Genomic DNA, 24,478 nt, shown 5'->3' with positions numbered 1-24,478 from the left:
ACTCTTGACATAGTAATGTTTTTTTTCAAGTTGTGTTTTACCAACCAACATTGAATCCACAGTCCCCCCCTGTGGCCTCTCTGCTTTTATGCTCAGTCCAGATGGTTGAAGCATGCACATGGTTGTGGCTGGACACATGCCTCTGTAGCCCCTTGTCTCGATCAAGTGCTGCTTTCCAGTTGTTAAAACCAGTTAAGGTAAAACTACATCCCTCTCATTAACAGTGCTGCCATATTTCCGACAGGGAAACAGAAGCATGAGTCCCACAACAGAGTACTCCAGCCATGGTCGTGTGCGGTACCAGGCAGGATTGAATGATCTTAATGTTGTACCACCAAATACACGTTTGGGGTAACTACCCAGTATTGGCTGGGATGGTGTATTGCCATTTAAGTCACTGGGTAGCTGAGCGGGTTGCTTTGGGGCAGCAATTGTTGGCAGAGGTACAGGAGAAGCAGTGCCTGTTGATGCCACAGGAGTAGACATGCCAGTTGCTGTCTCTGATCATTGCTACTGCTATTGGTACAGCCAGGAGCAGCGTCACACTTTTAAAAACTTGGTGAAAAAGATCCATCTCACAGCATTAACTTTCCCTTTGTGAGCTGCTGGAAGCTGAGGTGGGAAGTAAATAAGCTTTACTAAAATCTCTGTGATTACATCAGTATATGAAACGAGAAAACTGTTGAGTGCAGAGTTGAAAGCTGGGGTGGGGCTTTGTGTCGGGGTCTGACAGACAGACACAGGTCCTCCAGTCGGCTCTATGCAGCAGACAGGCTCACAGTGGTGCTTGTGGGATCGAGAAAGAAACACTTCTCTACCAGACTGAAACTGTGAGAAGAACAATGGACTAGTCCCCCATTGACTGTACAAATATAGATGGATTTTTTAGTTGTTGTTAATTATCTCACAAGTCGCTATGATTGATGACAGAGATTTGCTGCTTCCTCAAAGCCACTGCCTACTGAGAAACCTGACACCGGGTCATTTGCATACTAGCAGTGATTGGATGTTTAGCTAGGGGGAGGGTGAGTGGGGAATCTCTGCGGAGTTCTGTGTGAGCTGCGGACAAAAAAAGCACGAAGTGAAAGAGCGAGCAGGAGGTGAAACCTATCATCTCATTTGTGTCTTTTCCAGTGGATTTTACAGCTACTGTAGTAAATCTTGTCAATATTCAGTTTGTGGGTAATCTATTATTTTCTTTCTGAACTTCTAAGGGGAATTAAGGGGACAGAACGTTTATTTAAGGGGGCATTGCCCCCTCTTGCCCTAGCGTAGAGCTGGCCACGCTTCTGTACTGGGAAGAAGTTCAGAGCGGTGAAGTCCTGTCTAACCTGCCCGGCCTCTTACTGTCAGACTCACCTGCAGCCTCAGTATGAAGGAGACGCCCTGAAACATCACAAGCTGGTTGATCCTGACAGAAATCTGAAGGAGAAACTCTGTGAGAAACATCAGAAAATTCTGATAAGACATGTATCTGCGTGATGTGAGGAATGACTGAACATAAAAATCATGAAATGGTTGAGCTGGACACAGAAAGAGAAGGAATACAGGTGAGTGGGGCTTAGTGTTTAATGGAAACTCACTAAATAACAGGAGTTAAGGGATTTGTAAATGCAGTGCAGCAGAAGAATCTGTTCATCCATCTTATAAACTCGGATTTTCAGCTACAGGCAAAAAACAATCCAGGATGGGACACCCATTGAAATGCATGAACAGTCAAGTGAGCCAAGTCATTTCTCTTGCTCAGTTTCTTTGTGCTTTAAGACAGCTTGGGGCAAACTACAGCCTGCAGACAAGAACCGTTAGCTGTGTAAGGGTCTCTTTATATATAAATACAGAAAGAAAAGTAAACTAGACTTGTATCAGTTCAGAACAGCATTAGTCACACAAACACACACACACACACACAGAGGAGCTGTAAGCGGGTGAAGTAAACCTGTGAGGAAAACCAAACTGCCATCACAGTGCTGCTGGCTCTAAATACTTGACAACTAGCTAAGAACTGATCCATGTAACCTTCTGAGAGAGCAGAACTGAGACGAGAACATTTCAAAGTAGTTCTGAGTGAAGGATGTCTCCTAGGAAATGCTTTGGATAAAAATTAGAGAAATAGAAAAAAAACCAATATGTTCCTGTTTCTGTAAGTAAGAGAAAAATAAAAAACTAAGGAAACACATATTCATGTTTTGTGTTGTTTGAGGATGTCATTTGTCTGAATGTTCTTGAATACGCACAGCTTCAGTTGTCCTCATGAACACGTTGCATTTTATGACTGCAGTTCTTGTTCCTGGTTCTCCCTCTGTGGAGTTTGCATGTTCTCCTCATGTCCATGTGAGTTTCCTGCGGGTGCTCTGTCGTCCTCCCATAATCCAAATATATGCTTGTTAGATGGACTGATGTTGATAAATTAGATATATTGGATATGTGTGTGTGTGTGTTTCCTGAAGAGGCATTAGCTCTCTAAGAAATGTGTTCTTTTGAAATTGCGGCATATTAAGTAACTAAACAATATAGTAATATACCAGAAAGGCGATATCCCTCCCATCGTGATTACGGCGGTACAAGAATCACATGAGAAAAAATATATTTTAGCTTACATTTACTGACGGTCAACGCGTTTACAGACGGGAGGCAAATGGACAGACTTTATCCAGGTGGGAATCTGGATCAACACAGGCTGCCATTTCTCGTCCCCACGCTGGGAGGTTTTTCGAAACTTTGTCGACTCAGCCTCAAAGGGTCTGGCTGTTGTCCAAGCCTTTATACTGTTCTTCTTCAACTTGCTGGTCTTTTCTGTCTCCAAACAAGGGCTGAACTCCTCCTCCACAAAATACAGAAATATCATAGTGCTTACATGCCGGTTCTCATTTTCCCAATATGGAAAGAAGATTTTGTGCTGACAGGGGACAGAAATACACTATCCTGTGTTTAAGCTGACTAATACAAGCCTCCAGTTGTCTTTGGCTATCTAATCCAATGCTTGGCTAGCAATTCTAACTGCTGAGCCCCTGTGTGCCAAATTTAACATGCACATGTGAATAAAACTCATAACAGTATTGTCCAGATATAGTGACATAAAGAAAAATGTAGTATAACAGTGTGTGTGTACAGTACAGGCCAAAAGTTTGGACACACCTTCTCATTTCAATGTGTTTTCTTTATTTTCATGACCATTTACATTGGTAGATTCTCACTTAAGGCATCAAAACTATGAATGAACACATGTGGAGTTATGTACTTAACAAAAAAAAAGGTGAAATAACTGAAAACATGTTTTATATTCTAGTTTCTTCAAAATAGCCACTCTTTGCTCTGATTACTTTTTTACTCTCTCTTGGCATTCTCTCAATGAGCTTCAACAGGTAGTCACCTGAAATGGTTTTCACTTCACAGGTGTTCGAGAGAATGCCAAGAGAGAGTAAAAAAGTAATCAGAGCAAAGAGTGGCTATTTTGAAGAAACTAGAATATAAAACATGTTTTCAGTTACATATGCCACTCAGTCCTTAAGTCTCCCAAACTGCGCTCTGCCTGACAGATAGTCCATCATCAGGACACCACAGGCACACCCACCTGCAGATCTCTGAGCTGACCCCTTAACAGGGATGGCTGGGTGGTCTTGAAGGATCTGGAGAAACCAAAACACATAAACTTAATAAACATTTTTTTTAAAAAACAAATTCTCAGTCATCTAAACAAAACACCAGAGGTAAGTAACATATAAAAATATAATTTCTGAGTTTTAGAATTCCTTTAAGTTGCCTTCTTCTTGAATTCAACAGAAATGTTTGTGTATTTTGGTATCTTACCTGACTCCAGAAAAATGACAACAGCAGACAACGTCCTTACATGTCTGACTCAGGATATCAAATGGCCTTGTAGATCCTATAATTACTGACATTACGTGTTTAAGTCGTCCTGGCCTTTCACCAGTTTCTTTACTTTACACTCCAGTTTGTTTTTATTATTTTTGGTGTTGTGTAAACTTCACATTTCCCAGTTTGTCGACGTGATGTCTTCTAAACGTTAAGAACTAACTCACACACCAGTGTGCCTTCAAACTGTCTTCTGTATTTGACATACTCTTCAAGCACAAAGTCAATCTTACATCAATTAAATTAAACCTTTCTTGTAATCTTTCAATCTGTCATTACTGTTTGTTAAATCAAATCTAAGTTGTGTCATGAAATGTCAAACAAATGTCTGGTGAAAATGTCAGGACTCAGAAAGAGAAGAAGAAATCACAAAGTGAACAGAATCACATGTGTTATTCAGTAGAGTATTCTGACATTATCACCATAAATTCCTCTGATATTCCATCAGCTGCTTAAAGGGGACTTAACTCTACTGACAGAAACTCACAATGAAGGACGACGCTGAAGTTCTAAATTAGATCAGTGGGCACAACTTACCTTAATAGTTTTTTTTTTTTTTCAAGAAAATAGCAAGGTTAGCCTATACATAAAATGATTTTCAAAGTCAAACTAAAAAATAATAACTTAAAAAAAAAAAGAAAGTTAAAACCGAATGCAGGAGAAAAAAAAATAACAACCAAACAGAATTCACCCAAAAAGGAGAAGAGAGCTGAGATCAGGGACAAAAAATTAGGAAAATAAATAAATAAATGATAAAAAGGCAGAATATTATTTTCCCCACTATGAATGCTCATTTTAAACTTTTATTAATCAGATCTTGCTATATTTTTTTAAAAGGTTTTGAACAAATCTTCTAAGTGAGAATTTGTTTTTTTCTCAATTTCAAATAGGTCAGAACATCAGTGATCAGTGACTTATAACAGGTGGGCTGGAATTCTTCAAGTTATGCAGGATAAGTCTACAAGCTAGTAGTGTGGTGAAGATAATTGCAGTCAATGTGTCCTCCTCCACTTTAGGCACCTTGATGAGCTCACCAAACCCAGCTGCTAATGAGTTAGGACTGATTGTGACCCAAAGGCTGTCTGATAACAACCCAAAATGTTGTACTTTGGTTGCCCTCCTAAAACATATGGCCCAATGAGGCTGGAGTTCGAGTGTCACACTCACAGGTTGGGGTCTAGCCATTGATACATTTTGGATAATTTTAAATGAGGTAAATGTGATTGATGAAAGATTTTAAGTTAAATGGTTAAATACTTAGCACATATGGAGCTGGAGTGTATTCTATGCATGGCTGACTTCCACTCCTTTTCTGAGGTATTCATTGAAAGGTCCTTTTCCCACCATTTCCTAGGATCCTTAAAGGTGAGATTCTTTTAGATGTTTTCATTTGTTGTTTAGATGCTGTCTGACTCCTAAAGACTGATCAGCATTTCTTCTGGAATAGAAATGGGTGGAAGGTGTGGAAAATTTCGTAGGTTTCTTTTAACAAAATATCCAATTAGAAAGAAGTGGAAAAGTTGTGTTGCTGGGAAGCTGAATTTGAAGCATTATTGTTCAAAAATGCAAAAATATTATCTATATACAAATCTCCATTTGTGTTTAGTTTTGGTACATTTTGCAAAGATTAAATACTGAGTAGGCTTGAGAAGGTTACAAAGGTGAGTATCATTTAGAGGAGCAACAGATAAAAGCTTTTCTGCCTTGAATTGTATCCTTCATTGGTTGTATATTCTGAGTGATTGATGGAAGACTAGATTTTAGTATGTTGATGATATACTGGGATACAAACCATGGCATATATAGAAGTATAGCAGGAATTTATTTGCAATGCAGACCAAGCTGGTGTAAATTCATCAATTTGTATCAATTTCCAGGCCTTTGTTGCTTACATATTTGATGACCAGTAATAAAACTGAAGGTTAACTAGTGCCATGCCACCTTCTACTTTATGTTTTTTTTTTTTTATAGTCGCCTTTTGAATATGTTGATGTCTCAAATTCTAAATAAATGAGGTTTAGACTGAGTCTAGTCTCTTGAAGAAGGATTTATTAATGTATGTGGGGATTTTCTGAAATAGAAAAAGAAGTTTAGGAAGGAGGTGCATCTTGAAATACTGATTTTTCATGCTTGGGTGAAATGGAAGATAAGATATCTGTTCACATCTTGTTTGATTTTTCCATGCTGTTAGCAACATTGTGTTGGAAAAAAGATCTATATATATATATTGACTTGTGATGTTTACCCCTAGATATGTAAACTGTTTTGATAAAATGAACGGATTGATGTTCAGTCTATTATTGTGTGCTAGAGAGTTCAATCGAAAAAGCACACTTTTATTCAAATTGATTTTGAGTACAGATATCTTCTGAAATTCCGTGAATGCATCAAGGATTAATGGTAAAGATATTTCTAGGTCTGACATATACGGTACCATATCATCTGCACAGAGTGATATTTCTGTTAAAGTCCTTCTCTGATAATCCCTTTAACTCTGATGTGTTTTGAAAATGATCAGCCAGTGGTTTAAAGGCTACTGCAAAAAGCAATGGTGATAGAGTCCCATGTTCTAGTTTGAAGAAGTTTGAGTTCATGTTGTTAATACAGACTGAGGCTTCTTGACAGGTGTAAAGTAATTTTATCAATGTAGATATGTTTGGACCCAACCCAAATATATGCAGTGTGGTGAATAAACGTCCCATTAATCTCAGTCAAAGATTTTCTCTGTGTCCAAAGATAATAAGATCTCTAGTGTGTTAGATTTTATGAGTGAATATATTAAATTAAACAGACAATAAAGGTTTGAAGGTAACTGTCAGCCTTTAATACATCTGGTTGTGGTATAGTGGGTCCACAGCCCTCTCAGCAAAGGCCAGCAGTTTTATTTAAATAAATAATCACCGTGCTCGCAACTTAGAGGTGGCGTGGTGGCCATAGCAAGCCTCAGGTTGATCTGCGGTGTGGGCGTTTCTCACCTAGTGCACAGGTGAGGGACTGCCCACATCCGTGATTGTTCCTGTGGCTAATGTGCTGCAGCTGCTATGTCCTCTCTGCAGATATAAAGAAGCGCGAGTCAGTTAGAAAAACAGAGTAAGAGAGGGGATCAAAACAAGAAAAAAGAGAAGTAAATGGAGGTTGCAGCAGGAAGCAGTGAGGAGAGAGAGAGAGAGAGAGAGAGAGCAAGTCGGTGCAGCAGGAAGCGGGCGAGCAAGGGCTCGCAGGCAGCTGAGTAGGCACCCTAGGTGTTTGGCCAACAAATGGGAGAAGTAGTGGTTGTGGTCGCTCCCGCAGAGTTTGATTTGTAGGGCGGGAGTGACCGGAAGGCACAGGACGTGGTGTTCCCTGCGTGAGAGCCTTGGTCGTGGGGAATTCCCAAGTCGCTGTCCGGCGGAGCCGACCGGAGCCAAGTATCGGTAAGGCAACTGACAGCAGAAGCAGGTACAAATAAGGTCAGCTGCAGAGAGAGCGTTTCGCTTGCTGTAAAGCCCAACCGGGAGAAGCAGGTGAGACGCTAGTTTGAAAGAGGCACTGGGCTTGTTATTGATTTTAAAGACTGCTTCCTGATGAACATTTTAACCTCGTTGTTTTAAGAAGATTTTTCTATTTATTGATTTTAACCTCTACAATTCACTTCTGCTTTTATTGGATTATTTATTTAATGAAGACATTTTTGAATCACTGCACTTTATTTGAACACTTTATGTTGACTATCTTAATAAAAGCAGTTTGCACTTTTTGAACCATCCCCTTGCTCAATTGTTGTCTCACTGTCTAGCTCAACTCGGTTATATCTATCAACGGTGTTGGGTTCAAGGGATCCCGAAACAGCGGATGGGTGCATGGAGCTGAACCCGCATCGTCACACTGGTTTGATCTTGTGATATTATGTCATTCAGTAGTAAAATTGGTGTGTATGATGCACATTGTGATAAATACTTATATTTCTTTGTAAAAACAGTAATTAATACTTGGTGAACAGTTTGAGGAAGAATTTTGATGTCTGTAGCTTCTGTAAACATTGCAAATAATAGTGAACTTAACTTAGCTGAAAACTTCTTTATAAAATTCCACTGGGTTATCATCAGGGCCTGTTGTTTTCCCACTTTGAAGTGAGTTTACAGCATCCAGTAGTTCTGAGAGTGTCTGAGGTTTGTTCAGTACCTCTGCAATAAGTGTACCCAGCTGTTGTATTTATATTACATCAAAGAACACCTCAGATTGTGTCATCTTATTTAAAGTAAGTAGAATATATAGACTTATAGTACTTGCTAAATGTGTGAGTTATATTTTTATGCTTCATGACTTTATCTCCATTTGCACTCATAGTTTGTATTATTGCATTGCAAACTTCCTGCTTGTGGATTGTTGAGTTAAGATCTTATTAGCCTTCTCTCCATGTTCACATTAATGATGTAATTTAAAGATGAGTTGCTCAGGTTTTTTTTCTTTTTTTGTTGTTGTTGTCAACAGGTTACATTCTGATTGTGAGCCTGTCCTTTCCTGTAAAAAGCCTCATTTGGAGATTTTGAGTATTCTTGATTTATTCTGGAGATCATAATGGTCTTTTCTTAATCATTTTGGTATTTACCAGTTTTATTAAACTCTGCAGCTTAAGGTTCTCCACTATTTGACCAAGTGCAGACTTTACATAAAGTACACCTCCAATATTTTACTTAAGCGTTAATATTTTATGATAAAGGACAGAAAGGTCGTCCAGTGGTGGCTTCTGCTGAATCTCAGATCTACTGTCTTCCATTCAATTTCCATGAGGAGTTTACTGATTCTTCTAGTATCTCAGTGAGATTTCTCCAGTATTCCAGATCTTCACTCACATTCTCACATTTAATTTTGGTTAATTGGCAGAAATCCCAAATTGTCTCGTTGTGATTGATACTGTGGGTCTGACCCTGTAATAAGCTGGCAGACTGTTCAAGGTAGCACACTCTCTGATGCCTAGTTCAAACAGGATTCACTTTTGAGAAAGTTCTCATCCTGCAGAGGAAGAACTCTTCACACACATTTCTGTGCCCAGGCAGACCAAACTTATCTAACCTAATTTATTTAGTGCAGACTCCCATTAAACAGACCAGCACCATCTAGTGTACTAAAGAACTAAACACAGCCGGCCCAGACCAGTGTGTGTCTTTAGTTCAAAGAAAGTAGGCGGGCACAATATGTCACTCAACACTGTTTAGCCCAATCCAGACACAGAGATAACAGTTGAAGAAGTAGAATTGAAGAAGAACCAAACTCACAGACTGACCTTCAGTTTGGTTTATGCTTTTATGTTCATCTGCTTTTGTTATTTCCTCCTAGAATTCCTGCTTATTAGTGATGCATGAAATCTCAATCTATACACATGCACCATAACATTTTTGAGCCAGATGTCCTTCCCGTGGATGGTGTTTAAAGTCTTGTTTCATGTCTTCTTTGTTTATTTATTGATGTTGATGTTGATTTTGTTAAGCATTTGCATTATTCTTTGTATTTGATCATATCTATAAGCTGCCTGTGTTAAGTTCAATGTGGTTTGTGTGTGGCTAACCAAGAGGTGGACTATCTATCTATCTATCTATCTATCTATCTATCTATCTATCTTGTAGATCTATCTGTCTATCTATCTATCTATCTATCTTCTATCTATCTATCTATCTATCTATCTATCTATCTATCTTGTAGACTAGTGTGTGGTATAGGCAGGACTTCTGATCACTATGTCAATACTGCTCCTCAGCTTTGCACCCAAGTCTTTAAATTGTCCTGCAGAACTGGTGGTCTGATCCAACCTCTTATAATTGTTCACTTAGAACTGGACACATTTGACAATGACAACTGGATCCTTCCTTCCCTGCCATGACCAGGAGCCTATCCACCAAACCAGGGAGGTTTTTCACATGTGTACCAAAATGTGAAACACCTTATGAGACTGTATCTGGTCTAAAGTTTTATCTAAATTCCCCTACAAATAAATTGCATATTATCCTTTCTTCCTCATTCTAGTGGCTGGTTAGGAGGTGACCTTTTAGGGCTTCTCATCTTCGCCTTCTATCACAGAGTTATCTGAGTCACTGTCCAGATATGCAAAGTTCTAAGAACAGCAGAATACCTCCAGCTTTGGGGTTGATGGTCCAGGACAGCATTCACCTTTTACCTTACATTTACTTCCCACAAAGTAACCCATGTGGCAGGTGTCATCATACAATTATGAGCCATAGTTGCAATAGCAAAATCATTAGCAATAATGCAAAGTTCATAAATGAAGCAGAAATACATTAAACATGGAAATAAATCCTCACAACCCTGAGCTTTCAAAGAAAAAGAGATGGTGGAGGGTAAATAAGGAAGAGTTCATGAAATGGAATGGAATCTGAAGCCCCTTAAGCAACATCTAGACCCTCTTGTTTAATATTTCCATCTCACAGGTCTGACATGTTGACGTCTGACACCCCGAACTGGAACACAGCTATTACACATAAGTCTCCGGTCCAGAAATACTTTTATTTTCACACAGTTACCTTCCAACAAACAAGTTTACTCCTCTATACAAATACATCTTCTTTTTCTTCCTTCTAATTCCAGGTGTATGGCTTACCCCACTCCTAATCCCAGGCTGAGCAGGAGATGCCCTTTTCAAAGGCAGACATTTATTAAAAAACTCCAAGGTCAAATGGAGTCCTCAGACGACAGTAGAGCTGTCCCCAGCAGCTCCTGCCAATGTCTCTCAAGATCCTTCACAAGGATGCCTTAATGACTGCTTATCCCATAAAGTCCTGTAGTTTCCTTAATAGGAGAATCAACACAGTTATAGATGTTTTCCAGCATAGTGGGGTGGGGAGGTGGGGGATGGTGGTTAGAGTTGGGTATATTCTCTGGGAGGCAGTCGTCAAATGATCTTCCGTTTTCAAATAAAGTACCAAAACTTACTCCAGCCAATTCAAACTGTCGTTCACAGCATCAAAAAAAGCAACAAATGTGTGCTGTGATTGGTTATTCTCATTAGGTGACTCAATTCTAAATTTTTATCCAATCCATTCAGGTGTCTGTGAAAAGAGAGGTGGAACAAAATGAGAAGAGCTTCACTTTTCTATTACAGTGCATTGAGAAAACCCACAGGAAACTGACTGAGTGGATCAGAGAACAAGAACAGAGTGAAATGGAAAGGCTGAAGGAGTCATGGAGCAACTGAAGAAGGAGATTGTAGAGCTGAAGAGAAAAGAGGCAGAGCTGAAGGAGCTTTCAGAGACCAAGGACCATCTCCACTTCGTGCAGATGAGAGCGGCACTTCAGAGGGAGTCTGATCAGACTGGGGTGTGTGGGACCTGAGAACATTTAGAGAGAAATTTAAGAGATCTGAGGAGTTTGTACACAACAAGAACAGGCCATTTAGCCCAACACAGAGTGCCTTTTCGTATTTCCTTAACATTTCAAATATCTCAAAGTTGGTAACTTCATGTACATGACAGACAGATGAATCTACAACTGTCTATGTGAAAAAGTGATTTTTTAGGAAATGTAAAAGATGACATCTAATAAAGGATGGTGCCAACTCTTCTGCCAGGTCATCTTCTAATATCTCCATCTTAAAACTGATTAGATTCAAATCCTTCAGCATTTTCTCACAGCTCAGACCCCACAGTCCAGTCTCGTCTCTCATCTCCCATCCTTTTTGTGTGCTTTTCTCTCACACTGTACACAATAGTCCTGATGTCAACTGTGTTTTGCAGACATTATGGAGATTCTCTTCTTGATTTACACTCCAGACATGGTGGTTGCTATATAACTCAGCTTGCCGTAGCTTTCTCTACTTTGTGTGATTGATGATGGTGATGAAGACACAAAGACTCCCAGGATTTCCTCACAAGTCACACGTCTGAGCTGCAGACCTTCAATTGTGTAATCATACTGAAGATCTTTCCCCCTATAAGTGTTATTCTTTACATTTCATTTGTTTTGTATGCCAAGTCAATTCTGGACCCACCTGTCCCCTAAATCTCTTTATCTTGACTTGCCTCTTATGGAGTCCTACATGAATAGCTCATTGATAGTTAAGGTTGATAATCTCTGATGCTCCACTACACTCCACCAGATATTCTCTCATAAATAACCAAAGAGTCAATGACAGGCGTTCTCACCATCTAAACCCAAACTGACTGCTCACCACACTGATCCTTAAATCAGAAGAACCCCCTCTTATCAATATTACTTAGTTTTTAATGTCTCCTTTCTGGAATCTCATCCCCTCTTCTCTCCTGATGCAGACTTTCTCATCTCACTCTGTCCTTCCTGCTGATGGAGACTCTCTGAGCTTCACTGTCACTGCTGATTTCACTGCTGAGGACCTGAGAAAGAATCTGGAGAAGATCAGCCAGGGAGATATCATGACAAGGACTCCATCAGGTACAGTGTCTCGTGACATGTGTTTGTTATTGAAGTCCATGAGTAGGACCAGAGTGACAATAAGAGAACTCTGAAGAAGGCCTACTCTTTAACATTTATCTGCCATCCTTTGCTGTTAATTATTTTTTACTATATAGCGTCTTTCACAGTGATTAGCTGAGTGATAACAAACTTTCTAAATCAGCTGTGTTTAATCAGATGTTTTGGAATTTTAAGTTTAAATGTTAAACTCCTTATATTTTTTCCATGTATTCTCTTAAAACGTCATTTTTTCACTTAACTTTGAGATTCTTTTTATTTCCTTTGCTTTGCTCATCTTAAGATTAATGAACAGAAATGTGTTTTAAATGGCCAAGCCAGCTCAGTGCACAAATTAATTGTTTATTTGAGAACAGTGAAGACGTTAATGGAATCAAATCGAGCTCAGCATCAGTGCTTTAAAATATCAGAACATCTCAATCTGCTCCTGCTGTCTTCGCTGTCCATTACATTCTGCTGGATTGAGTCCACGTTAAAAGTTCACGTTCATCCATTTTCAGCTGTGCTCACCCTGGGCTCTCGTGTTTTATATGCCTGTTGTTGTTTGCTCAGAAGTCACGTCTCCCACTGACACTTAAAAGGAGTTTACACACCAAAAGCATTTAATTGATATATTTTCGTGGTGAAGATAAGCAAATTGGAGGACTACATCAGAACTCTGACTACTTGAGGACCACCTGAACATTTCAATAAGTGCAGCCTCAGAGTTAAACGCATTTTATAAATTATGAATTATGTACATAAAGATAGTGTGTACATTTGTTTAAACACAAACTAAGGTCAATCAGTCAAGAGCACAGTGTCCATCCTGGCCGTCCACCACATTAGACTTGTACTGTATGTGTGTATTGTGAAAATAAGCAGAGAGAGTGGGCACAAAGAGTTGTGGTACCACACTGAAATACCCCATTTAATAATGAATATGAAATAAAAAATAAAATAAAATAAAAAGCACAAAGACAGAGCACAATGATGATGTCTGCTGCAATCAGGAGTGGGCAGGAGGAGGAGTACAGGAAGCTAATCAAAGACTTTGTTAAATGGTGCGACTCAAACCACTTACACCTTAACTCCAGCAAGACCAAGGAGCTGGTGGTGGATTTTAGGAGGCCCAGGCCCCTCATGGACCCTGTGATCATCAGAGGTGACTGTGCAGAGGGTGCAGACCTATAAATACCTGGGAGTGCAGCTGGATGACAAATTGGACTGGACTGCCAATTCTGATGCTCTGTGTAAGAAAGGTCAGAGCCGACTATACTTTCTTAGAAGGTTGGCGTCCTTCAACATCTGCAATAAGATGCTGCAGATGTTCTACCAGACGGTTGTAGCGAGTGCCCTCTTCTACGCGGTGGTGTGCTGGGGAGGCAGCGTAAAGATGAAAGACGCCTCATGCCTGAACAAACTTGTTAAGAAGGCAGGCTCTATTGTAGGAGTAAAGTTGGACAGTTTAACATCTGTGGCAGAGCGACGGGCACTAAGCAAACTCCTGTCAATCATGGAGAATCCACTACATCCACTGAACAGTGTCATTTCCAGGCAGAGGAGTAGCTTCAGTGACAGACTTTTGTCACCGTCCTGCTCCACTGACAGACTGAGGAGATCGTTCCTCCCACACACTATGCGACTCTTCAATTCCACCCGGGAGAGTAAATGCTAACATTATTTAAAGTTACTGTCTGCTTTTACATGCATTTTATTACTATTTAATTTAATATTGTTTTTTGTATCAGTATACTGCTGCTGGATTATGTGAATTTCCACTTGGGATTAATAAAGTATCTATCTATCTATCTATCTATCTATCTATCTATCTATCTATCTATCTATCTATCTATCTATCTATCTATCTATCTAATCAAAGGCTGTCAATTTAAAGTCACTTGTAAGTCGGAGCTCCGTCTTCTTCAGTCACAGATCTGTAATGAACACCTACTTCTGGTGACATTTTATAGTGGTGTCCCAGACGAGTCGGAGCTTAATTAGTGGGCTGTGGAAGTGACGTCACTTGTCTTATGGCCTATGAACCCACTGAAGTGATGACATTAGCAGGAGCAGCACCCTTTCGACTCAACTGTACCTGCTTGTCAATATGTATAAAATACAGTATATTTATGACATTGTATGTCAGGACCAAAAACAAAACATGAAGTTCAATGGACCCTCTGTAGAACTCCGTGATCAAATAGTGGTGAGGAGTAGAGCAGCGAAAAGGGATAAAGCCATTTGTAAAGCTTTGAGTGTTTCCAGCAGCACAGAAGTTTGGAACCACAAGGACACTTTCTGGAGATGGCCAGTCTGAGTAACTGGGAAGGAAGGGCCTTGACCAGGGAGGTGACCGAAAACCTAATGGTCACTAAAACAGAAATTCAAATGTCCTCTGCTGAGGTGAGAGAAACTATTGGAAGGAAGGCCATCTCAGCAGCGCTCCACAAGTCAAACGTTTATGGTAGAGTGGCCAATCAGAAGATACTCTCGAGTAAAAGACAAATGACTGCCTGAAAGCATCAAGAGAAAGATTCAATGATTGATGAGAAAAACATTGAACTCTTTAGACAGAAGTCCAAGCAGGATGTCTGGTGAGGACCAGGCACTGCTCACCACCCGCCTAATGCCATCTCTACAGTGAAGATGGTGATGACAGCATCAAGCTATGGGGACAGAGTGACAGGTCAGAACTGAGGGGAGGAGAAGTGCAGTCAAATACAGAGAGGACCTTAAAGAAAACCTGTGACCTCAGACTGGATCAACGACCTGAAGACTACAGCCAGGACAACTCTGGAGTGGCTTTGTGACAAGTCCTTGAGTGACCAGACTGAGACCCCACAGAACATGTGTGGAGAGACCTGAAGATGGCAGTTCACAGACGCTTACCTTGAAATCTAACATAGTTTGAGAGGATCTGCCAGGAAGAATGAAATCAACTGGCCAAATCCAGGAGTATAAAGCCTAAAGTGACACAAAGTCATGAATACCACCAAAGGGGCTTCCACAAATAACCTGAATTCAGTGTCTGAATACTTCTCAGAAGGTGAGATTTCAGTTCTGATTTGTAATAAATTTGCAGACCTTCCTGAAGACCTGTGCTTTGTCATTATGGGTTACTGAGTGTAGACTGATGACTAACTCTGTGTATATTTATTATTAATATGAATATTCAAATCAACATTTGGCCTAATTTGCCAGCCCTTATATATTTTATAAATGTTTTATTTGAACTCCTCTGCATTTGTAATACGTGTTTAAGAACTAAACTAAGATCACACAATGTCATCTTCACAGTTTCCATTCTTCTTCTCTTTTCTTTTTATTTTCAGCTCATGACGTTCCAGTTTTAACCCTCCAGCCTCCAGAACCTCAGAGCAGAGACGACTTTTTAAAATGTGAGTTTGTGCTTTGACTGAATGGATCATCACAATAAAAAATCATTTAAGTTTTAATAGACCAGGACAGGCTTAGGATATGAAAGTCTGAATGTTGTGTGATTTATGGCCTGAGAGTGATGGGGTCCTGTGACTGGTGCATTATGGGAAAGAGAGACTCAGGCAGTTAATCACCAAAGCCGTCTGTTGAACCCGAGTCTTGAGGTGTCTGAAAATATTAAATAAAGAAACAAACAAACAAAGAACAAACATGTCATGGGGCGCACTTACTTTTTCACATGATTGTATATACAGACACAGATAAAGGTGTTGCTTTAAAAATTAAGCACAATTCTATGTGAAATAAGTTAAAGCTGACAAAAGTCCTTGTCATCCTCCATTCATTACTCCACTGAGCAGATACTTTGTTTTGAGTTCTCGACTTCACAAATTTTAAACATTAATACAAATGAAAATGGCAGAGAAAATTATTGGGGGTCCTGAGAAGTTCAAAGACCTCACTGGACTGTCATGACATCTCAAGCTGACTGATTCCTCTAATGAGTGTCACTGAGGTCTTCAGTCACTCAGTCAAGTCCTCACACTGCTGTGCTGTATCACTGTGTGCCTCACACTGTTATCGAAATAATTTTTGAGGTTGTAAAGTGTTACAGTGGATTTATTTTAAGTTAAACATTTGGACTGTGACAATAAAGAGTGTCATTTAATAAAGCCAGTGGTCAGTGTGGACTGTCCATTAGAACTCTGACCTTGACGGTGACCTTTTGGTTTTTGTCATAATTTCTGATGAGACGACTTTCAAATGTTTGACTTTAGTTTTTTTATGATTTTAGTTTTAATCCTCACAGATTCTGTCCCATCAGATGAGCTCTTTACTATCAGTGTCACGTCAGCGTAGCCCTTGATTTGTTCTTGTTAATTGTCTCTGTTGTGCTCCACCCCCAGTCCCGTTACACACTCCCAGATTTCCTCACTCGTTTTCTTTTCTTTCCTTTCAGACTTCTGTCCCCTCACACTGGACATCAACACGGCACATGAACGCCTCCGTCTGTCTGAAGAGAACAAAAAGGTGACATGTGAGAGGACAGAGACTGAATATCCTGATAATCCTGACAGATTTGACTGCTTCACCCAAGTTCTGTGCAGAGAGGCTCTGACTGAGACTCGCTGTTACTGGGAGGTGGAGTGCAGTGGACACTTCATGATGATTGGAGTCGCATATAAAGGACTGGGCAGGAAAGGAGAGAACTGGGAATGCAGCTTTGGAAACAACGACAAGTCTTGGTGTTTGCACTGTTCTTATTCGCAGTACTTTGTGTGGAACAATAACCAGCAGACTGTAATCAGCGCCCCCTACAGCCCCAGAATAGGTGTGTATCTGGACTGGCCTGCTGGCTCTCTGTCATTTTATAGCGTCTCACACACAATGACCCTCCTGCACAGGTTCAACACCTCCTTCACTGAGCCCCTCTATCCAGGGTTTGGGCTTGGTCGTAACTGCAGTGTAACAATCAGCCATCTGACACCATGTGACCACTGACCAGTACCCTCCACCGGTCACTTGATGTCCCCACAAGCGCAGGTCCTCTTTGTGTTTGTAGTTTGGGGACAAAATGAATTTAACATGATGGGTGGGGGTGGGGGGAGTAGCACCTCAGTGCCTGAATTTCAGGATGAGAATGTTAGTCAAGTGAAGCTGTCAGGGTCTCCATTTTTATTGGATCTGAGTAGCCAATCGGGTGTGTGTGTCTGTTTCATAGTGAAGTGCAGTGAGTCCTCAGACCTACAAATACCAGTCTGACTAACTGGGGTCTCTGTTGATTCACAGCCACATGTGCTGTTGAGGCTGGACAACATAAAACTTGCTCTCTTCATATTAAACACATGAAAAGCTAGGAAGTAAAGTTTAAGGTGAGATCTAAAAAATATTCTGAATATTGACATTACCTTAAAGGAGAGGTTGGTTTTAAAGAATTAATATGTAATAGAATATTTAGTTTTAATTAATCTCTTGTTAATTATGATTAGGTACTGCATACACAGAGATAAGTGGCCTTTTATTGCTTCAACGTTTGTAAATTCCCTATTAATTAATTTAAAAAGATGAAAAAAAACAGCTACTGTTATTTATCAAATTTGTTCATTTGGTAACTTTTGATTTGTAAATTCCTTTGATCATATCTCAGGTTTTCTAGGCCCGTGAAGATATTAGGACTTCTTGTTTATGATTAATCTTCTTTAATAAAAGGACAAGTGTCTGTGTGTCTGTCTGTGTATCCGTCCAGTCACTTTGTTTCTGTCTTTTCAACAGATGGTGTCTCACAAACATTAGCTTTAGTTTTATCACTTCCATGTTAATCAATATCATCCAGTTACAGAGTCGCAGTACCAGACATTACCACTGATATCGGCCAGTGGTTTTATGACAGAATGTATGTTAGTGTGAGTGTGATTAGTGGGCACCATACCGGCCTGTAAACCTCCCTACTGGCACACAGCTACTGGTCCAGACCTGAGTCAAAGCTGCTTTAATTCTGCTAAGATATGGATTAGCAATAAGAAGAGATGCCTACTTCAGTCACCTCTCGAAGAGCAGCAGCTGATATTCAGACTTGCTTCAATCGACACCAAGTGTGCATCTCTGCAGCCCGGAGCCTCCACCCTGGAGCTCCAAGGAGGTGGTGTTTACTCCAATGGGCGCCAGCTGGGAGGAACTTGAAGTTCAAAACACTAAAGAGTCCTGCAATTCTAAGAAATGCCCACTAGAGGGGAGTGAACCATCATATTTATCACAAACTGAGGTGTGATAATGAGGTAGTAAGTCATAATTGTGAGGTGCTAAGACTTAATATACGGTAACTCGTAACAATTCAATACTAAGCCTTGATAACATAATAATAACGATCAAGTGTTGGTGACCTGCCATTACTGTTAACAGACTTGCATATAATTTGTTGCTGCTTTATTAGCAACGTGTGACTCAGATTAGAAGGGCAAGTGACAACAAGTTTAAAGGTGTGACACGAACAATTAAGGTGAAGCCACATTCAAACGAGGTGACACGCTCACAGTCAGAAGGGGGACCACAAGTAAAAGTGTACGGAAAGGGTGGGCACCTTGGCAAAACAACAGGAAAACACAGGGGAAGTTTACTGTCAAGAGGCGTTCTGAGAGAGGGAAAGTTAATATGGCATTCTCTATTAATTAAATTGTTGATGATCACAAATCCCGGTGTATGTGAATGAGTGTGTACATAAACAGACGGCCATGCATGAATTTATAAAAAAAAATAACAACCCTTACCCCAAAGTAAACTGGAGTGCTTCTGTGATTATTTTTTTCCTATTTGCCTGCAGTGCGGTTCTTGTTAGTTTGCTGAAATGAGTTAAGATTCTGCACCCCATTTTATCGTAATAACAATCACTAAATTAATTTATTTGTAATCTAATGTGGCGCTCCGTGGTGTTTTTCTGCTCGATCGGGTGTTGTGTCAGTGGAGAGGTACAGCAGCCAAAGAGACGGAAAATCCCCCATCACGTTTCTGATTTCTCTCTCCTCCGAGTGTCCATTTGTTTGCCAGTTCTGGATATCGCACAGCATTACTTGTTCGAGACAATAAGGCATTCGTTTAAGTGGGGCAATGACTTATAATGAAAGACATAACATTTAAAAGTGAGGCTTAATTAATTAAAAAACTAATGATCAGATGTTTACGAGGCACTTATCTTTACAATTCTCTTTATGATTGTTGTTTTCAGCCCTGTAACTGGATGTATCCTGAAAGATTTCCTTTCCTTTCAAATAAGAGTAAATAAAAGCTTATTCGTAACTCGTTTAAAGTATGTGTCACCCTTTTTAATTGTGCGCATCACACCGTTACATTGTTGTCACTTGCCCTTCTCAGCCACGCCATTAACTGGATAAAATGAACTCATGTAGGGGTTGTGTTAAAAACTTTGATTGCAGACAATTTAGCGCGTTTATTCAGCAGGTCAAGTTCTTAGATTTGCGCCACTCGTCTTCTAGTTCAGCTGACTTTCGTTGTCATCTGTTCTTATATTTTGCACCAATTCAACAAAACTCCACAATATCAGGACCTTTCTGTCCCCCAAACCATCCCATAATACTCCACGCTTCAAGTCACATACACTCCCTCTGTAGATGTCACTCTCACCTCGGTGTCTCCATCACTAATGTTCTCCTTGATCATTTCTGGGCACTCCTTAAATCACCTGAGTCTGCACACATAACCGTGGACTGTCTCAGCCCACCTGGTGTTCATGACGGACACGTTGAGAGCGCAGCACCGACTGCAGACGGCTATTCACGTGAAGCTCACTCCGCTAAATCTCAGTGTGACACACGTGCTTCACGGAATGCCCAACTGGTTTAGTCCGGTGCTGCGCTTTGTAGTGAAGGGCCACTCGATACTGAGGCTTCGACACTGTGTCATGCTTTCGAAGCACTGGAACTTGAAGTGCCGCTTCGGGACTTCTTTCAAATGCGCCCATCATGTGATTTTGAGGCACACTAGCGTAATGACGTCATTGATATTATTGGGACTGAGCGGATATCGATGACATCATGACGCTAGCGTGCCTCAAAATCACGTGATGGGCGCAATTCCAACTAGTGATGGGAAGTTCGGATCATTTTACCGACTCGGACCTTTGAGTCTCGTTCAGCAAAATGAACGAATCATTTTTCGAGTCATTTCGTTCAATTCTGTTTCCGGCTCAGACTGCATAGGTTAAGCTTATGGGGCTGTCGCATTATGAATGAACGCCTCAAACCCGAAGACTCGAGAGATGAACTAATCAGTTCTGTTTCCGGCTCAGACTGCATACTAGGTTAAGCTTATGGGGCTGTCACGTGATGAACGAACGACTCGAAAAACCCGAAGACTCGAAACAAGTGAATCAATTCCAATACAGAAACTATAGGAAGTTGCGCAAATGCGCATGCGCGACTGAACGAATCACTCCCACGAGACGACTCATTCTTCCCGAGTCACATTAATGATTCGTTCAACGAATCGTTCAAGAATGACCCATCACTAATTCCAACAAGCCTCGAAGCGGTGCTTTGAAAGCTCGACAAGTCAGTATCCAGCAGCCCATCACTAGTTTTTTCTTATGAGACCCACGCGGTCCGAATTCTTCACGGACATAAGATCAAGTAGAGGTGCGGAAGGTGAGATAAAGTCGAACGTGGGTATCTCGTACAGGTGGGAATGCCAGCAGTGAAGAAGATCGCGACATGCTGGGTGGCTTTAAATTTAAGGAGGTGCCTGAAGCCGCGTGGTTCACTTTTAACACTAGAATTACCAGAGTCATGAAAAAACTCATAGATCTGTCCCACCTTAAATTGCTTCTTAAAACCGTTCTCACCTCTCTGCCAGCCTCCTTGTCCTGTAAATGTGCCGATAAAAACAAACTGCAAGCAGCCGGCTATTCCATCCCACCCACCGACTTCGAACATGCACGGACTTCTCCCAGCTCATGCCTCGATTATCTGGGAGTGAAATGGAGTTTTAGAGTGGAAATAATAGATTGTTATTTGGAACACACGCATTTCATGTGTGTTCCGTTTCTACAGTTATCTGTGTAAACACAATGTTAAAACAGAAACTTTTTCATATTTTAGTAATAAATGTTACAAAATGTTGACATAAACTATAAAATATGAGAAGCCTGAAGGCCAAAGATCAAATAAACACTTTCATAAAAGGTTCAAGAACATTACAAAAGCTTCCGTGGCGTACTGGTGAGATTCTCTCACTTCGAGCGCAGCAGACTTGCTCTATCTCAAGAGACCTGAGTTCAATTCCACGTTGGGAAGTTTTTTAACCTTCGCCGTTCTGCCTGCCTGAGCTCCCTGTCTATCTATATAGTAATAACAGTAATTTTATTATTATATAGCAGCTTCCCTGCTTGCCTATCATATAGTGCCTTTCCTTCCTACCTATCCATATATCTATCCCCTTAGCTGTTTTTTTATGTATCTATTATACAGTGCCTTCCCTGTTTATTTATATATCTAGTGCCTTCTCTGCCTGTCTGTCTATCTGATTGCATATAGCGCTGAACTTACTGCTCTGTACTATTCTGTCCTCTGCATATCCTGGAGTACAAAAGAAACAGCACCATACAGCAACATGTGCGGACTGGCAAGATCGGGAAAAATCACGCGGTCACTGATTACAAACTGCAAGATCAATGAAAGAATGTGAAAACATCATCGCACTAATGCAATATTATTTGAAAACGAACAGCGTCAGATTGGGTTTGAATAATCGCCCGATCTGACGCTGTTCATTTTCAAATAATATTGCATGTACTGTACTATTTTAGAATAAAACATACATTTGATTTCAGTCAGTCTGTAAGAGCCAGTGTAAATGCATGATAATTGTAAAGGTTAGCTTTTTTTTTTAATTCAGTTCCATTCTCTCAGTCATGTTCACAATACCCATCTGACACTGCTGTTTTCACATAAAGACGCGCCATAACTGGAATGTGATTTATTTGGAGACGCGCTATAGCTCGAATGTGATTTATTTGGAGACGCGCTATACTCGAATGTTATTTATGTAGGGAAGAAAGTACAATGTCAGGTGCTCATTCAGTGTAATAGGAACCATAGAACAGAGAGGTGCACTAAAACAAGTACACATGTCGTAAATGTAGGAAGGGTGTGTGGGAATTGGTAATATTTGAATGTGATGATTTTATATAGCACGGATCGGAAATCAGCAGTTCTTAGCATTGCACCACGCAAGCTGTCGTATCAACCGCCTACTGTAACTTGCTTTATTTTTTCTTCAGTTATGGTCTAGAATAAAAGTGCACTTGTTTTGTTATACTTGTACACCAACATATGTTCCTGTGTTTGAGCGACACGGGCATGCTCAAAAAATAGACATGTAATGCCGCGAAAAGTGCACACAGGCACTTCAGTTTGCAAGCATTGGTACGAGAATGCAGTCACAAGTACGCTGCAGAGCTACAGCGCATCTTTATGTGAAAACAGCATTCTCAGATGGGGGTAGGGAAGGATCCTGAACACGACTGAGAGAATGAAAAGTGAATAAAAAAAAAAACAAAGCTAACCTTTACAAGTATCATAAATTACATCAGCTGTTACAGACTGAAGTCAAATGTATGTTTTTATTCTAAAATAGTAAGACTAAGAGCAGTTTACTTCTCAAAATTGAATCGTGCAGGATCAAACTCATGACCTTTTGATTACCAGTCAGCAGCTGATACCATTACGCTATCGTGCAGTTGTAGTAAGTATATGTCAATGTGGCATGCTAAGGCGGCTTTTTTTCTGCAGTTATATTTTTGAATAAAAGCATACTTGTTCTGTTATATTTGTACCTTTTGTGAAAGTGTTTCTTTGATATTTGGACTTCAGGCTTCATACATTATATAGTTTATGCCTACATTTTGTCATTTACTACTAGAATATGAAAAACGTTTCTGTTTTAACATTGTGTTTACACGGCTTACTGTTGAAACGGAACACACATGAAATGCGTGTATTCCAAATAATGATCTATTATTTCCACTCTAAAACTCCACTTCACTCCCAGATAATCAATCAAGGCATGAGCTGGGAGAAGTTTGTGCACGTTCTAAGTTGGTGGGGGATGGAATAGCCGGCTACTTGCAGCTTTTCTTAATCAGCACATTTAGATTACAAAAGACGCTGGCGGAGAGGTGAGAACAGTTTTAAGAAGCGATTTAAGGTGGGAAGGATCTACGAGTTTTTTCGTAGGCTCTGGTAATTCTAGTGTTAAGTGTTGGGGATTGAGTGCTGCGTGGAGGAGGGGGCACAGCACATCGCACCTTCATGAGTTTATTGTGGATGACGGGGGTCGCAAACTTTTTGTTAGTTCTACGTTAATTTATTTTCAAGTCGGTGTCCCATGAAATGTAACACTGCATCTGACATGGCGGAGCCGCGTTAACTCGGGATTGCTTCTGCTCTCTTCGCGCTCGTGCTCTTTTCTGCGCGCTTCTCATTTTGAACATGCGCACGCTCCGAACTGTGCTGTCCGTCGGGCACGCGCTTGTTCAGCCGCTCGCTCCCGCACGGCCCCGTCGTTCATTTCTGATTTTCAATAATATCCTATTGCAGAGCCACAGCCCCATACGCGGTGCTGTAGTTGTGCCTGTAGAAGTGGGTATACTGTAATTTTAGCTCCCAAAGTTTTTAGCGGCCTACACAGCAAAATAAAAAAGTACCCCGTTATTAATAGTGGTAGTCTTACACATTTAGTTCCCACTAGAAAGGGCCAGTACTATTTATATCTGCTGCCTGACTTCATTCACTTCAAGGATCATTATGAGATCAACAAACCAGAGATGCAGATTTAGAAGATCTGTCTGGTTCATAGATTACAGAGTGATTCAACTGCATAATGCATACATTTTCTTTGTCCATGGGGAAAATAGATTCTTTTATAAACAGTGTCTTAGAATATCTAATCTGCAACAGATAGTGAAGGCCAGAGAGTGACACAATTATAAAATTAAAATGATTTGTCAGTGGCAGTGTACCACTGTACTGGTGGTACAGAGGCCCATTTCATTAATAGTAGATACATTTAACATGAAGCCAACGCCTTTTCAGTCAGAGATACATTTATTTTTACAAAATTTAAACAGCTGATTTTCAAAATAAAATACTTGGATTTGACCATTGTGAATATTCATTAACTTATTGGTGTGAAAATGGTACCAACACACTAACACAGTTTCAAGTTTAAAATCTGCATTTCT

The 24,478-nt window shown here is 40.3% G+C and overlaps 1 protein-coding gene across 1 annotated transcript; it reads left to right on the top strand.

Annotated features, from left to right (window-relative positions):
- Positions 1 to 1,130: 1,130 nt before the first annotated feature.
- On the top strand, positions 1,131 to 18,408 carry LOC120529006 (tripartite motif-containing protein 16-like). Its single transcript, XM_039753068.1, has 6 exons — positions 1,131 to 1,550; positions 10,910 to 11,181; positions 12,132 to 12,270; positions 15,624 to 15,689; positions 16,688 to 17,193; positions 18,232 to 18,408. Exons 2-6 carry the CDS (start codon positions 11,047 to 11,049, stop codon positions 18,406 to 18,408), a joined length of 1,023 nt encoding a protein of 340 aa, XP_039609002.1. The 5' UTR covers positions 1,131 to 1,550; positions 10,910 to 11,046.
- The last annotated feature ends 6,070 nt before the right edge of the window (positions 18,409 to 24,478 follow it).

This window comes from Polypterus senegalus, chromosome 4 (genome assembly GCF_016835505.1).
Source record: "Polypterus senegalus isolate Bchr_013 chromosome 4, ASM1683550v1, whole genome shotgun sequence".
In the NCBI taxonomy this organism is placed as follows: Eukaryota; Metazoa; Chordata; class Cladistia; order Polypteriformes; family Polypteridae; genus Polypterus; species Polypterus senegalus.
The sequence above is the reverse complement of the archived record's forward strand: the minus strand, read 5'-3'. Positions and strand labels throughout refer to the sequence as shown.

Bases quoted from the DNA above. Each gene is read 5' to 3' on its own strand.
- LOC120529006 (XM_039753068.1), top strand. From the start codon at position 11,047: ATGGAGCAACTGAAGAAGGAGATTGTAGAGCTGAAGAGAAAAGAGGCA. The intron at 11,182-12,131 runs GTGTGTGGGACC...CTCCTGATGCAG, and splicing joins GGGAGTCTGATCAGACTGGG to ACTTTCTCATCTCACTCTGT. The intron at 15,690-16,687 runs GTGAGTTTGTGC...CTTTCCTTTCAG, and splicing joins CAGAGACGACTTTTTAAAAT to ACTTCTGTCCCCTCACACTG.